The following is a 16,751-nucleotide window of genomic DNA, read 5'->3' as shown; positions in this document are numbered from 1 at the left end:
GTTACTTTTAAGAGGGTTAACTACTTTTCTTGTAACATTGCCAAATACAAACCCTTTATTTTGCCAAATATTGTCACACAGTTTATAAAGAACAATTATGAAGTGAATGGTGAAAGAAGTTTCAATTGTGTCAAATTTGGAAACCTATCGAAACAATGAGAATAATCAACAATCCTGAGTTTCAGGATCGTGAACACTATGAAGTACTCTGTAAGGTTTTGGATGTCTTATCTTGTTATGGCATTTTTATGTATCCCTAAATGTCTGCCTAAAATATGTTCTACATGTTACGTATTTCCTACAGGTTTGAAATCCCAGAGCCTGAACCTACTGAGGCAGATAGACTTTCAATCGAGAAAGGAGAGCAGCCAGTCAGTGCGGACCTCAAAAGATTTCGTAAAGAATATGTTCAACCAGTGCAACTCAGGTTTGTTAATGATGCATCTTAATTGTGTAAAATATAACTGACTTGGTCTAATTAATATTTCACATTTTTGAAGAAATAAAATATATACTCTTGTGTCCTGTCCTGTTTTCTCTGTACTCTGTAAACAAACAAATGAACTTGATTGGTGCTCTGTGCAGTGATTGTGCTTCTACAAACCTAAATTTCGTACCTTTCTATTTTGCACATCTCAGCGCTTATATCCCAGACCGAAGTGGTACATGCCATGTCATACAGTCTTTTTCCACCTCTGCCTCTGGTCTGATCACAACTGAGACTTCTGCTTCTTTATCCATGTGTTCTCCTCAGTGGCTCTCTGGAGCAGGAGGGTGTTTCCCATCAGGTTTCTCTGGCTTTCCTTAAGTAGTTTTTAGAGAAGGTGAGTAATCCTCCATTCGCACAGGCATTCCTGCCTGGTCACTTGTTCCCTGTGTGTCTGGTCTTGCCGGTAGCAGTTTTTCAAACCCTTACAAGGTTATGGGCTAAAGCCTCCCAAGAGTCTACTGGCGCACGCCGAGATAGCTATTTTATTGGTTGCTTAGCAGTCACTAGGCTTAGGACATGCTCCAGCTTTCAAAAGCAGGAACCCTAACCCTTTGTTCTGGAGGACTCTAATTGGTTTATAGATAGTCCCTGTACTCTGGCTTCAAGCCCTGCCCTCTCATTTCCTTTCATGGAGCACACCTCCTTTCTTCGTGCCATGCTCCTGCGCACCACGCCGGGAGCTTCTTCCACACAAGAGTCCATTGTGGCATTGGGAACTACAAGAAGTCCTTTTCCCTCATAACACAGTGAAAGGTGGTACATTTGGGCATCACGTATGGCCTTTGGTGGATCACCTAGACCTGAGGCCCTGAGCCATGGTGGATCAGCGGAGCATTCTTTTCATGCTCTGGCTTCGGACACTTCTCAGTGGAGGGTAGCTCTCTGGAGGTTTTGGCCTTCCGCCACAGTTTTTCCTCTACCATCTCTAGTCTCCCTTTCACTCAGCTTGTGGCCTTGGACTTCTGTCTTTATAGAGGCTTTACCTTCAGGATCTTGAGTGGGGTCAGGAGGATTGCCTGATGAGCAGATTCTGCTCCTTAATGCCTGTCTTGTCCCAGCCTTTTATCCAGGATTTGGACTGAAGTCATCCCCAAACCCACCAGTGGTTAGGATCTGCACCATTCAAACTGGCAGGGGCTGTCCAATCATGAATAATCTCTGTCTGGCACATATGCACAGCAACAGGCACACTTTGGCTTAGATGTGGACTAGGTCACACACAGACTGACACTTTAACTGGCAAAGCAGAGGCTTTACAGAAAAACAAGGGTTGTAGAGGTGCACACAGGAAGTATCTGTTGATCAAGTCAGAAAATGTGTCGGTGACAGTCTGTTACGGTCGTTACTTTAAGATTTAGGTTCTCGTGTGTTTGTCTTGGCTACAAGACAAGCAATGAGATAAGCGACAGGTCCACCCAATAAATGAGGGTCAACAACAGGGCACACTAGTCTGATTTAAAAAAAATCAGCAAATATATTAAGTGACCGATGATGAGTGCTGGAAGCACAATTAAAAAAAAACAATTTCATAAAAACGATAAATCAGAGAATGAATCATTTAGCACAAATGTCAGTGGGAAGTACATTGATCATAAATGTAATGCAAATTCATCAAGTTCTAACACAGAAGTATTAAAAATCATGAATGAATGATTTGTATTTTTACAATTGGCAGCAAAGTAAAAAATAAACACAATGACATAAACAATTTACAATTTTTCTGGGAAATGAAAATATATGTGGTCTCCTGTAAAGAACTTTAAACACTGAGAAAAGACTGTGGGGTGCAGTGTTGTCCTTTGTGCGTTCAGCGCGTTTCGGGCTTTGCCCCGAATCGGGTACAGAACGTAGTAGAACTTCTAAAATACATAAGTAAATAATGTATGCTTTAGGTTGTTATTCCCAGTGGGAGGAAAGTGTGTGAAACTCTGTCTTGTGGATTAATAGTGAAATAACTGACCTGTATTCCACAATAATGGCCCAATTGTCGAGGTAAGTATTCTGTTAGATTTATGCGAAACCTAGAGGAACAGAGCACAAAACACTGTAGGGATTGTGATGGCAAGATAGAAGAGAAAGTGTATAGCCAGGGTTTATATGAACACGTGTGGGACCAGTCGCTCAATAAGAAGCACTGGGTCCCACACCACGGTCATGTAAATAGTTAATAGTATAGTAAGTGTACTCACCAACACAATTGAGTCAGCCAAGGAGGTAATATGCACTGGTGGTTTGTAAAGTGACACCCTATCTGGCATATTGAAGGATGCGGGCAGGGCCGGTAGTCAACATCTGCAAGAGAGCGGGACATGATCGGAGTAATTAAATAGATGATTGTGTGCAGTTATGTCATGCTACAGTATACAATGGCAGAGGATGGTATGCTCACTGTCAATTGCTGGCAAGACTGGTGACTTGTGGAAAAGACTTCGCACAGTGGGCGGGACCTGCGTCATGTAATGTCTTTAGCGATTGTTGGACCAGGTTAAATCTGTGGAACCTGTGAGTTCGGAGTGTCAATATCATTAACTGTGAATCGTATGGTCAAGGAGATGATATGGAACGGTGCAACAAAGCCGCTTATCTGTGTGCCACAGACAGAACAGCGTTCGAAAAATATGCAGGCTGGTTGCAGCTCGAGCGGTAGTCGGGGCAACTGCGACGCCTGCGTGAGCCTTATTTGAGCTCTCCTGTAAAAGAGGTTTCACAAAATGCCGTCTTGGAATGGCTTGTGCTGTTCTAGGTAGAAATTGAGCTTGGATGTGCTTTCCATATATGTATTTCCGGAACCGAGAGGGAAGGAAGAAGGCCAAGGCACAAAATGGGCAAAGGACAAGCAAAAGTATTGTGGCGCAACCATTTTAGAGTATATGGTACTCTAATTGGCATTATGAGGAACAATGCAAAAATGCACACGTGAAAAGTTCAAAACAAGTTAGAAATATCCACTGCCACCAGCCCATCCTGGACACATTTTATCTGAAACAATAAAGTTGCAAAAGAAAGTCATAAATATAGGGACACAGTGTCTCAACCACACTTCTCGGTAAGGTGATGTGTGCAGTTTTAAAAATACAAGAATTGCGTTAAGCGAGCCTGCGTCTCCCAGTACTGATAGTCTTTTAAGGATTGGTCAGTCTCCCAAAAGAACGTGAGCAAAAGCTTGGGAAGTAAAGCTGAGGGCTTTACTTTCCTCCTAAAAGTCATTTCAGGATACATACATTAGCAAAAAGATAGTATGTTCCATTGTGGTCTATGACAGGTAAGCAGCAAAAACAAAACCTTTCCTAACACACCCCCACAATCTCAAAACACAGTTCCTGCTGCAACACTCATTTAAGAGGCACAGGCCAAATGTGAAAGCCTACCTCTTGACTTTCTCGCTCTATTCTATTGTACCAAAGATGATGAACTTTCTAAAGAGAAGGCAAACACCCATTATTGTTAGCCATTAGAAGAATCTCTTAAATGCCCTCACCATCCTTGGGCTAAGAAGGGGATTGGCTTGAGCTGATTACAGAAAAGAGCCCAAGATGTTGATAAGGAGACGTCCCCTCAAGAACGTTTCCCAGCAAGTGACAACGGTCTTCATAATCTTTCTTTGGCTTGATGTCTTCATTAGCCGACAAGACAAATAATTAACCCAGTGCCATGTTTCCTTGTTAAGGGGTCTGAAACATCTTAGGACCATTTTTCTTTAGTCCAATTAAGGGCTTAGTAAAACCATTCAACTGAGGCCGTACAAGACTCCACTCTTAGTATAAGACTGTACCACCGGAGTTCAGGGTAGCATAGACAGAGCAGCCAATCTTAATTTAGGAGGGAGAGAGGGCTGTAGAATCGGTACAAATGAAATTGTAATACAAATGGTACAAAGAAACTCTGAAACACTATGTTTTGTAAGCCTAAATGGTTTATATAAATACAAGTAGGCCTAGATAAATCTTGGGGGAAATACGTACTATCACATTATGCATAAGTTTGTTTATCTATTTATTACACGCTGCAGCCCGCAGGCATCAGGGCTCACAGAAAGAGACACATACACAAAAGACACACTTCTGACCTGGAATCCTTATGAGTGAGACTGTTTCAATTGAAGAACAATGTCTTCAATCATTTGCGGAACATGAGGAGATTACTATCTCTTCGTAGGTCCACAGGGAGTACATTTGAGGCACTAGCTGCCTGGACTGAAAAAGAACGACCACTCCCTCTTGTTCTCGTAATGTTAGGGGAAAATAAGCTGAAAAGTATTACTCAATCCGGTGTCTCTCCTATATGTTTGCAAGGTAATGCTTTCCTTAAGGTAGGATGGTGCAGATCCAAAAAGACATTTGTGTGTCGTAGTAATTACTTTAAAAAAAATATATATATATTTGTTTTTGGTTCAGTTACAAAAAGTAGAACCTTTACAAAATTTATCAAAATATATATTAGCATCATACATCAAATATTTTTCTTTTCATCTAATTTACAACTCGGTTAAAAACTTAGTAAAACGAACATTACATTTCTTTACATTTCGTTGTGTTTCAATTAAATACAGCAAAACTGACCCTAATTCAATATCATCTCTTAACCTAGGTATCAGATGCTTCCAATAATGTTTCATACAAAATTAAGTGTAAGCTACATATATCAAGTTCAGACAATTAAAAAATGAGTTACAATAATTACTAAAAAGATTGCAAGGTACCGAAAACCACACGACTTGAGAGACTTAAAGAATCCTGGATGCAACTGACAGCCAACGTAATTCTTTTCTAGCAGTGGCCACATGGTCTCTTTGTGATGTTTTTAATAATACGTACTGCATCATTCTGCAAAAGTTGTAATTTATTCATGCAGCTTTTATTGGTGCCCCCCAGCAGTGCATTGCAGTAGTCTAGTCTGGGCATAATAATTGCCCGGACTAGAATTTCACAATTCTTGTTAGTAACGTATGGTTTTACCAATCTCAACAGTCTGAGATGCTATTGGGATTTCTTCACCACTGTCTACTTGAGCCTCAGCACCTAGGCCTGCATCCACCATCACACCCAGAATCTTCAACTTATCCTGTGCTTTGATACCGTGACCATCAATAGTGAAGCTTGTAAAGCATGGATCCAGTTTTGTTCTGGCTTGTGGTGATCCAGAAATCAGAATCTCAGTTTTTCCACTGTTTAAACAAAGCCAATTGGATGTCATCCAATCTTTCACCGTTTTATAAATGTTTGGAATTTTCCTGGTGTCTCCACACTTCTCTATCAAGAGCTGTGTAGCGTCGGCATAGTTTGTAAACTTTGCCACTATCTTCTCTAGAAGACTACACAGTGGGCCAATATAAACTTTAAAAAGGGCCGGGGACAGAAACACTCCCTGTGGAACTCCGCAGGTAGATATTCTATCCATAGATGTGGCCTGACCCCAGCAAACCCTTGACTTACTATTTGAGAGGAAAGATTCAATCCATAAAATAGCATCCTTTGAGCAGCCAACAGTTGACAAGGTAGTCAAAATCTTTTGATGATCTGAAAGATCAAAATCTGCTATAAAACCTTTTATAAAAACACAACACTATGCTTGAAGGTACGTAGACCAAAGCATATAACCTAATTTGGAACACCTAACTGGAGTTGTAGGGAAGTCAAACCAATAGTTACTTTTTAGATTACTTTCAGTAATACCAGGGTAGTAGACCATGTCAGTTGAACTGTGACTCTCAGAAAGAAATCACATGGTAATATCAACTGGATAATATACTTTTCTGATCTAGTGAAACACAGGTTCTAGGAACAGTATAAACCTATAACTCTGATTCAGGATAACAGTTATTTTAGGGTAGTTGGACCTTGCAGTGTAATATTCAATTACAGCTGCTTTTCAGTTCACAGACTAAGGGAAGCAATAACTCTAACTTATTTTGGGATAACACAGTTATACTCAAGTAAGTAAAACCTATACCCTTTCTATAGGAGCTATAAGCAATTTAAAGGCAGGTATGAACCTAAGACTGTTTTTGTGTCTGTCTACAACAGACCATGGAAAGCAAAACACAGTCTTACACTTTATGAATGACGTAGTTATTCTGGGTAGGTAAAACCTAATGCAGATTTATTCTGGACAGGCTAACAGCAAGTCAGGGGAATCAAGTTCCTGTTGGGGGACACTCATACATTTATTCTAACACGAATAGTGAAGTGAAACCAACAGCATTACTTTTGGGAAGAGGCACAACCTAATCACAGGTGATTAGTATAACCTTAGATCTACTTTCTGTTTGAATGGTGAAACAGTTTCTAAGGAAAGAATAAGGTTACATATACTTTTCAGAATGGCAAAACATTTCTAAGGTAAGTAATAACTTTTATAACTGTTCACTCTGAGGTAGTTACCAACCAACGTATTTTGCAAGTAAGTAACTTTTAAACACATATTCTCTTTTCTAGGCAAAGGATCCAATCCTCAGAAGTCTTTCCCTTATTCTTGGAGCATGAATGTTCAGTGACAGAAGGTGTGTCACTAGGGTCTGGTGTCCAACAGACAGGTCAGGATAGGTTCTTAAGTAGCAAAAGTCAGAGTTCCTGAGGAAGACCGTTGGAACAAGTAATTACTTTACTTTAGAGTTAGTTGAGGGTGCAGGGGGTTCACAGAAGACACCATAGAAGAATTCCAGCAGGGGCCTGGGTGCACTGGATGAGAGGACTCCCAATCACAGAAAACATTACAAAACTACACAGGAATCACAAGAGACTTCAGGTAAGTAAATAACCAAGCCAGCACAGTACCTTAGCAAGATTTTGCAGAGGGAGGAAGTCGGGATCTGCAGCCAAAAACCTGGTCGTTGAATTCCTCCATCAAGAAGATAGAATGCATGACACTGGAAGGACTTTTGCAGCAAGGATCATGGGGAAGACTCTAGGCAAAGTTTTGATTGCAGCTGAATGTGGCTCTGTGGATTTAGCACCTTTTTCAGGAGCACAGAAGAAGAATGTGTGTGGCTTGACAGTGTTCGTAGGACGCAGATCTAATACAGGGCGCATTGTGAGATTATGGGCTTCTCTAGCCTTTCCCTAGCCATCTTGGTATTTGAGTGTTGTGCTCTTGGCTTGACACAAAAGCCATTTGAGCCAATTGCTTGGTAGATCTCAGTGTGGTGTGATGGAAGACTGCTTTTCATGTTGCTCTGACTATCACCTGGGAGGTCAGTGAAATTCAGCATCTGTTTCAATGATCCCTATCTGATTTTCTTTAAGTAGGCTATTGCATAGAATGCACACCTCGTGTACCTGGCATGGCCAGTCCAAGGATTTGCAGAGCCCTGGGCGGCAAAAGATGTTTGTGCATTGGCCAGTTTGATGAGAAATATCGTAAAGCTGGATATTATTCACGATGGACTAACAGGCTGGAGACTGGACCTAGCCAGTCAGACGGTGTGTGGCGCACAGGTCTCAGCTGCCACGTTTTAGGCCAGCCCAGTGCAGAGAATAGACATGGGCCCTCCAGAACTGCAGGACCCAGGGGCATAAACTGGGAGGTGGGCTCTGTCGTGGTCCCGGACATGGGCAGCCCCTTTTCAGGTGCTGGGCCACTTATCATGCACGTGTTGGGGTAGGCCACCGGGTCACAGCACAAAAGGGACCCATACTTCTGGGCGCCCAAAACGGCGAGGAGGTGACAGGGGCAGGTGACAACAGGCAGTCCCTGCCCCTGACACCTCATCTCAAAGGCGCCCCTCAAACCTGGATGGACGCAGAACAAGGGGCCTTAGATGCATCAAAGGGGGCTACCTTGCCCTCAGGCCATTTTTGGCCAAAAACTAAGGTGGGTAAGGTAGCCCCCAGCCATCTTTTCCCCTGTCCTGGCAGCGACTGGAGCTGCAGGACAGCAATAAAAAAAAAAAACTCTCTCCCTCATTATGGCACTGTCATTACTGTCACCTGTCACGTCCTGCATGGCTCCCCCACACTAAAACCCTTCCAGGCTTAATGTATTTCTCCATGCCTCGTTCGATCATTTTATTCTCCCAGCGTGGAATTCGCTTCCTTCTCTCCAAAATGTTGATGCGCCCACTGTTGGTCTGCGAAGCGTTTTGTGGGTATGCAATTTTGCAGGTTACTGGCTGCTGTCATGTTTTTCTTCGCTTTTCAGAAAACAAGAACTCGCAAAGTCCTTCATTTCTTTTCCTCTTCCCCTCTGCGCGTTTATGATCCCTTGTTTCTCTCAGAAGTCTTTCCAGCTTGGCACCGACCTTGTTAGCCTTCTACAATCGGAGACTGCATCTTTCAAGTAACTATTGTCACGCTGTGCCTCTCTTAAAATGTTCGATGAGGCAGCACTGCAGATGATTGGGTTGGGGGGTGGGGAGGGCAGCAGGAGAATAGGAAGACCTTTTTTCTCTCCTTCCTGTGAAGTGGCTTCCCATGGCTACCATTTGACCTGGCCCTGCCAACACTGCATTTTCTCACCACTTTACAATATAAACTCTGCCTTTTTTTAATTGTCTCATTGTTCCTGTCGGGAGGGCAGAGGGGGGTCGCATCCTTGAGTTGCATAGTTATTGTTATTTAGGTCTTGGGATATCAGGATCACATGCTGGTAGCAGTCCAACGGCAAGGCAATATAAATAAGTGCATTGCCTGGGTTGCAAGAAGCACATTTCGAGTGGATTGTGTCTTCCAACCTATTCCTCATCTTAGATGTATTCCATCCAGCTTTAGCTGCTTCGGAAAAGAAATTCGGCAGAGGGCGCCGTGCCTCGATGTCGTCGAGTCGATGGTCCCTCGAAGGCCTCCGTCGAGGGTGACGTCATCGGGTGTATAAGTAGCACGCAGGACGTCATCGGGTGTATAAGTAGCACGCACGGCGCCCGTTGGTCTCAGTTCTGTTTATCTGCAGTATACGTTGCTTCGGAAATTCGGCACGCCTCGAGTTCTGTGAGAATAGCAAATAATAATGAATATGTCCTTGTCATCAATGCCGACCACGACCCGAGATCGGGTTTCAAAAAGTGCAAGTCGTGCGGTTCAAAAATGTCGATCACAGACCTGCACCTAGAATGTTTGTGGTGCCTCGGAGAAGGCCATGACATGGAGGCCTGTACGAAGTGTCAGGCGATGACGGGGAAGGCCTTGCGATAAAGGAGGGGAAAACTACAGGTAGGTTGTGAATCCGGTAGCGTCGAGTCGAGGTCCTGTAAGGAGAAATCTCCTCAACGCGAAAGGCATCAATCCAGGTCCTAAAGCGATTCCCATCGCACGTCGTTTTCGACGAAAAAATCGGAGAAACTCCACAGGTCCCCCTCCACCTCATCCTCGGACGAATCCCCAAAAAGGATTAAATGTCCCACTAAACATTCATCATCTGAAGACTGGGAAGCATTCAGGGTAAAAATGATGGAGGTGTTCGAGAAAGCGAAGCCTCATTCCGTGCCTTCCTCGGAAGCCGGCCGGTAGCGTCATCGCTCCGACACTCGCGCGCCCTTGAGCCCGGGTGATCGAAAGAGGAAGGATAGAGAACCTTCTAGGACGCCGAGTGAGAAAAGCCGCTCGAGTCGACCGCTCGAGGTCACTGACGCCGTCCGAGACTGAACACACCTCGAAGGGCAAGTCTTCGAAGAGCGTCTCAACGCCATCGAAGCCGGCACCGTCAAAGACGGATATTACGCCAATGCCATTGTCGACGTCGACCCCAGAGCCCTCGACGCCGAAACTCCCTGTTCGGCAAAATCAGCCAGAAAAAGGGAACGAGAAGGCTACAAGACCTGTAATCCCTTCAGGACCCATTAATACTCCTCCTCCACCTCTCCCAGAAAAGGTTTTCAAACCTCTTCCTAGGAAAGAGTTCTTCAAGTCTCTGACCTAAATTTTTGAGGAACAGAAGAAATCTGATGAGGAGAATGTACCTTTTGGGCTAGTATATGGCACCCCAAATGTCCCTGAATGCCTGATTTCAGAAGAAAGCAGGATGAGGGATTTGGTTGAATCACTGCACAATGCAAGTGGTATTGATACATCTCCAGAAAATGACTTTGGTAGACCAGAACCAGGAGAACATGCCAGTCCATCAAATTGTCAGCTAATGACCAAAGTAATAGATTATTTAGGATGGGCCAGACCTACAGCCCAATTCATCCAAGATGATCTAACAGACATATTGGATCATGGTCCTACTGAAGACCCAATACTACCTTTTCATGTAGCCTTGCAAAATAGGGTGGCCAAAAATTGGGAGACTCCGGATTCTATTCCGCCAGTGAATAAATCCCTTACTTCAAAATACCGCCCTGCCAGTAGTGACCCCGGCTATCTGTCTAAACATCCCACTCCCGAGAGTTTGGTCATACAGACAGCCACAGCTTCTAACAAACTGGCGTACCCTTCTATCCCTCCGGACAGGGACGATAAACCTGTGGATGGCTGGGCACGGAAGGTATTTTCAGTTGGGAGTATGGCATTAAAATCGGCCAACTCCACATGTGCCTTGGCAAAGTTTTCGTATACTCTGTGGGAGTGCATTGCGATGGCGGCGGAGCACATACCAGAAGGGGACGAAAGGGAAGGATTCCTAGCCATCGTTAGAGATGGAAAGGAAGCCATGCAAGAATCCCTTGAATCTGGATTGGACACTGTAGATAGTGTGAGCAGGTCACTGGGCACTAGCACGGTAATGCACAGATTTGCATGGTTACGGAAGTCTGGTTTCACACCAGAACCGTCCCCTGAACATGTCATTTGACGGGTCTCACCTTTTTGGCAGTAAGGCTGACAAGAGCCTTGAGAGGTTGCAGACCTCAAAGGCAGCCGCCAAGTCTTTGGGAGCCGCCATCAAGCAACCTCAGCCTTTTCGTGCACCAGGTCAATCTTGGAGGGGACGATCCTATCATTACTACTCCGAGAGGAATGGCCAGTCAAAGGGGCCAGAGAAAGGCCACTCGCGGTAGACGAGGAAAACGTGCAAAGCCAGCTCCAGCTGCAGCCTCTCTGCCATCAGCGGCTGCAGCAACTCCCTCAAAACCACTTTGAGGACTTGCATCACACGACACCTGTAGGAGGCAGGCTGTCACCGCATCTGCAAGAATGGCGAGCCATTACTTCAGATGTTTGGGCTCTAGAAATAATCGCTCAAGGTTACTGCCTTCCTTTTCTAACGCAACGTCAAAGCAATCCACCAAGGAGACACCCTTTTGAAGTTTTCAGACCCGCTCCTACAGCAGGAAGTTTTAACCCTGCTAGAGAAAGGTGCTATATAACTGGTCTTGAAAACAACAGGGAAAGCTTAAATAGCTAAAGGACACGGTACAACCGTGATCATCCTTTTAACCGTTAACAAGGAAACGTATGGTAGCACAACAACAACGGTTTTTCAGGAAGGTAGGTATTCAAGGTGCATCTTAAGTATACTAACAACTGGATAAATTGGAGTGCTCACACTCAAACACAGAAAAAGAGAGGGCCACCCGGCTCGGCGTACCTTACCCTAAGGAAGAACACCCTCGCCCTGGCAGGGGTGCCTATCCCTGGGTAGCGCGTGGTGTATCGCCTACGTCAAAGATATAGAGGAGAGTACTGTCCCTCAACCTTCTATACTAGTGGCAGTGTCTGTGGGCAGACAAAGATCGTCCAAACATGAAAAAAGTCTAAAAAATGTGGTATTCTCCAGAAGGTTGAGCAATGTTCAACAAAGCTGTGGATTAGATTTTAAATGTGGGTACAACCTGCGGGGCAGGTCAACTGTTTGTGTTCCTTCCAAAGTGTACAACTTTAATAGTACCCATAGGTCACTGTGGTTGGGGTGTACAAACAGTACAGCTGGAGAAACCACTGGTGGGTAAACTAGTAAAATGCAGCCAGAAGGCTGCAGGGCTAAAAATTGGCTCTTGTAAAAGTATTTTAGCTCACTCGGTGGTGATGAGTGTGCTACAGCAAAAGTTATTCAGACAAGTCTCTCTGTTGGTGTTGGAGAGATCAGAAGTGGGTCATGAGAGCCCTCATGACCGAAAGGGGTCGACCGGTTTCAATGGCGTAGGAAATTTGAGCCATCTTCATCAGGACCGTAATTAGAGATGCAGGCTGGGTTGCCAAAGTTCAGGAGATTGCTGAACAGAATAGAGAATAGCTGGAGTCTCCTCTGGGCCAGCGTCCACAACTGGAGGCGGGAGGCGAACTGGGGTGGCTCAAGGCACCAAGTTGAGGTAAGAGAAGTGGCAAAATGGCTCACAGGTCAGGCTTACCTGCAAGAGGGCTGCTGCTCAACTTTTACAAGAGCCAATTTTTAGCCCTGCAGCCTTCTGGCTGCATTTTACTACTTTACCCACCAGTGGTTTCTCCAGCTGTACTGTTTGTACACCCCAACCACAGTGACCTATGGGCACTATTAAAGTTGTACACTTTGGAAGGAACACAAACAGTTGACCTGCCCCGCAGGTTGTACCCACATTTAAAATCTAATCCACAGCTTTGTTGAACATTGCTCAACCTTCTGGAGAATACCACATTTTTTAGACTGTTTTCATGTTTGGACGATCTTTGTCTGCCCACAGACACTTCCACTAGTATAGAAGGTTGAGGGACAGTACTCTCCTCTATATCTTTTAAGTAGGCGATACACCACGCGCTACCCAGGGATAGGCACCCCTGCCAGGGCGAGGGTGTTCTTCCTTATGGTAAGGTACGCTGAGCCGGGTGGGCCGCTATATAACTGGTACCTGCAGCGGAGAGGAACAAGGGATGGTACTCCCCGTATTTTTTGATCCCCAAAAAGGACGGAGGACTGAGACCAATCCTGGACTTAAGAAGCTTGAACAAGTTCCTCAGGAAGGACAAGTTCAAGATGGTTACCCTTTTCAGATCCTTCAGGCCCTTCAACTTCAGGATTGGTTGGTGTCATTGGACCTCGGATGCTTATTTTCATGTGACAATTCATCTCCAGCACAGACAATACCTGAGGTTCGTAGTTGGCAACTCCCACTATCAGTTTCGAGTCCTGCCATTCGGATTGACCTCCGCCCGAGGGTCTTCACCAAACTGATGGTAGTGGTGGCACCGCACCTCAGGAGAGGGGGGATTCACATATACCGCTACCTGGACGATTGGCTGATCAGAGCTCGTTCTGCCGAACAGGCACGAGATCACCTGAAAGTCACCTGCCACTTCCTCCACAGACTGGGCTTCTCCCTCAATTTCAAGAAGTCACAAATAACTCCACCTCAACGGCTCCAATATATAGGAGCTGTATTAGACACATCCCTGGGAAAGAGCTCGCCTCCCAGGTCAAGGGCTCAAGACATTCTTCAGATGGTTTCCAAATTCCAAAATGCCCAAAATCTTCAGGCCTATGACTTCTTAAGGTTACTCGGCCTCATGGCATCCTGCATCTTTCTGGTGCCAGGGGGCACGTCTGAGAATGAGATCCCTTCAGTGGGCTCTAAAGACTCAATGGTCCCAGTTTTCAGGTCGAATGACGGATCTTCTCCAGATTCTGAACAAGGTTCGTCAAGATCTTCTATGGTGGACTTGTTCAGAGAATATCCTGAAAGGAGAACTCTTTTGGCAACCATGGCCGGAGATCACAGTAGTGACGGACGCCTCACTCAAGGGGTGTGGAGCTCATGCCAACGATCTGACAATCGGCGGTCGTTGGTCTCCATCGGAGCCCAAACTGCACATCAACCTTCTGGAGCTAAGAGCAATCAGACTAGCGCTGAAAGCTTTCCTGCCATCTATCAGAGGAAAAAATGTCCTGATAATGATGGACAACACAGTGGCCATGCATTATCTAAACAAAAGAGGAGGTGTAGGGTCACTGCCTCTGTGCAGAGAGGCAATGCAACTCTAGTATTGGGCAATTCAAGAAGGAATCTCTTTAACAGCAGTTCACCTAGCCGGGGAAGAGAATATGATGGCAGATGCTCTGAGCAGGCAGAGCACAGTGTCCCACGAATGGGAACTGGCTCAGGAAGTCATTCAAGAGATCTTTGCCCTTTGGGGAACCCCTCAAGTGGACCTATTTGCGACCGGAATCAACCGGAAGTGCGAAAGGTATTGCTCAAGGGAATTTCCCCTGAGAGGAGCCCTAGGGGACGCGTTCGTGGTGGAGTGGAATTTCCCACTATTGTACGCGTTCCCTCAATCCTCAGGTCATCAGGAGACTGAGACGCTTCGGGAGCTGCATGATCCTAATTGCCCCTGATTGGGCCAGGAGAACGTGGTACCCAGACCTTCTAGACATGTCCATCTGTCCCCCAGTACGTCTTCCTCAGAGAGAGAGAGAGCCTTCTCTCTCAAATGGAAGGTCGGGTTCTCCATCCAGACGTCAAAACGCTCAACCTTCACGCTTGGTATCTGAAAGTCTGAGATGCAAGGATTGGAACCTTCCAGATGACGTCATGGAGGTGTTGCTTTTGGCAAGAAGGCCAGCAACAAAATCTCTATACCGTTGCCGTTGGAAAAAGTTTTGCAACTGGTGCAGAGAAAAGAATGTCGATCCTTTTCTATGTTCTATTCCGGAAGTACTGTCCTTCCTCCTGACCCTAGCTCATAGAGGTCTAAATGTTGGAACCATTAAAGGTTATCTTGCGGCGCTTTCCATCTTCAAGTGCTTGTCGGAAGAATGCTCCTACTTCAAAATTCCTTTGATAGTACAATTCTTAAATGGACTCACTAATGTGTTTCCTCCTTACCCATTTCAAGTGCCAATTTGGGATCTGAATTTGGTCCTAAAATTCTTAATGTGTGCTCCTTTTGAGCAAATGCACACTTGTCCATTAAGATTACTGACATGGAAAACTGCTTTCCTAGTTGCTTTAACATCTGCAAGAAGAATGAGCGAAATGCAGGCACTGTCTTCTGGGCCACCCTATACTGTGTTCCATAAGGACAGAGTTGTGTTGAGGGTTAAACCCTCATTTTTACCAAAAGTGGTATCCGATTTTCATTTAAGTCAGAGAATTGTCTTACCCGCATTCTATCCTCCACCTCATCCTAGTAAGGAGGAGGAAAGATTACACAGGTTGGATCCGAAAAGAGCTTTAAGCTTTTACATCTCTAGGCTTCCTTTAAGCTTTTACATCTCTAGGCTTTCTAAGCTTAGATTGGACAATCAACTTTTTATTGGCTACACAGGAAAGAAATTGGGTCAGTCAGTGGCAAAGCAGACAATATCACGCTGGATTGTGCTTTGTATTTCAGAATGCTACAGATTAGCACAAAAAGAACCACCAGAAGGTCTAAGGGCTCATTCCACCAGAGGCATCGCCTCTTCAAGAGACCTACAAAGAGGTGTTCCTATAAGGTCCATTTGTGAAGCAGCAACTTGGTCCTCGCTGCATACTTTTTCAAAATTCTATAGCCTGGATGCCTCTCAGTCTAAGGAACTTAATTTTGGTAAGGCAGTACTATGCTCAGCCTTCTAAGGGTATCGAAATATCTAGCCCCCTCCTCCAGAGGAATTGTCCAATACTGCTTTGGGAGTCTATCTAAGATGAGGACTACATTGGATGACACAATCCACTCTAAGAACAAGTTACTTACCAACTGGTAACGTTCTTTCGATTGGATGTTCCTCCAACGTATTGCTCACCGCCCTCCCATCCTACCCCTCTGTAGATTTTTCCGCGCTATTGCCACTCCAACTCTCGCAAGGCAAATACCTGTCTGTCGGCACAGTCTACACAGTGAAAAATCAATAATGAAGGGGGAAAAACAGAACTGAGGCCAACGGGTGCCGTGCGTGCTACTTATACACCCGATGGCATCTCCCTCGACAGAGGCCTTCGAGAGACCATCGACTCGACGACATCGACGCACAGCGCCCTCTGCTGAATTTTTTTTCCGAAGCAGCTAAAACTGGATGGAATATATCTAAGATGAGGAATACATTGGAGGAACATCCAATCGAAAGAACGTTACCAGTTGGTAAGTAACTTGTTCTTCTACGCCAATCTCTGAGCAATGCAAGGCATGTGACATTGGTCACCAAGTGTTCTGTTAGGAAAGATTTCTCTTTTAGCAAACCTTGCATTTGAACCTGTCCTGACTTTTTACAGGGAAGTGCTTTTGCTCATCTGTCATGGGGAAACTGATCAGTACTGGGAAACTAGGTTTCACTTTTGTCTCTTACTTTTTGTAACTTTTAAAAATTGCACACAATGCAGTGCAATGCGGACATGTTTGCATCACCCTTGTTTTTTACACTTGGAATTTTGGGTTACTTGTATATGTGCATAAAGACATGCTGGTGGCAGCAAATCTATTTTTACATTTTTTTTGTTATTTCT

At 44.8% G+C, this 16,751-nt stretch overlaps 1 protein-coding gene across 1 annotated transcript in view; it reads left to right on the top strand.

Moving 5' to 3' along the window:
- Positions 1–16,751, top strand: part of SOS2 (SOS Ras/Rho guanine nucleotide exchange factor 2) — a 1,344,468-nt gene that overhangs the window by 813,997 nt on the left and 513,720 nt on the right. Inside the window, exon 12 of the mRNA XM_069638977.1 lies at positions 305–427. Within this exon, the coding sequence (XP_069495078.1) occupies positions 305–427 (123 nt within the window). The remainder of the gene's footprint in view (positions 1–304; positions 428–16,751) is intronic.

The sequence above is a fragment of the Ambystoma mexicanum genome, chromosome 14 (assembly GCF_040938575.1).
Source record: "Ambystoma mexicanum isolate Mex_15411 chromosome 14, UKY_AmexF1_1, whole genome shotgun sequence".
Classification (NCBI taxonomy): domain Eukaryota; kingdom Metazoa; phylum Chordata; class Amphibia; order Caudata; family Ambystomatidae; genus Ambystoma; species Ambystoma mexicanum.
Note: the sequence above shows the minus strand (reverse complement) of the source record. Positions and strands in the feature narration are given on the sequence as shown.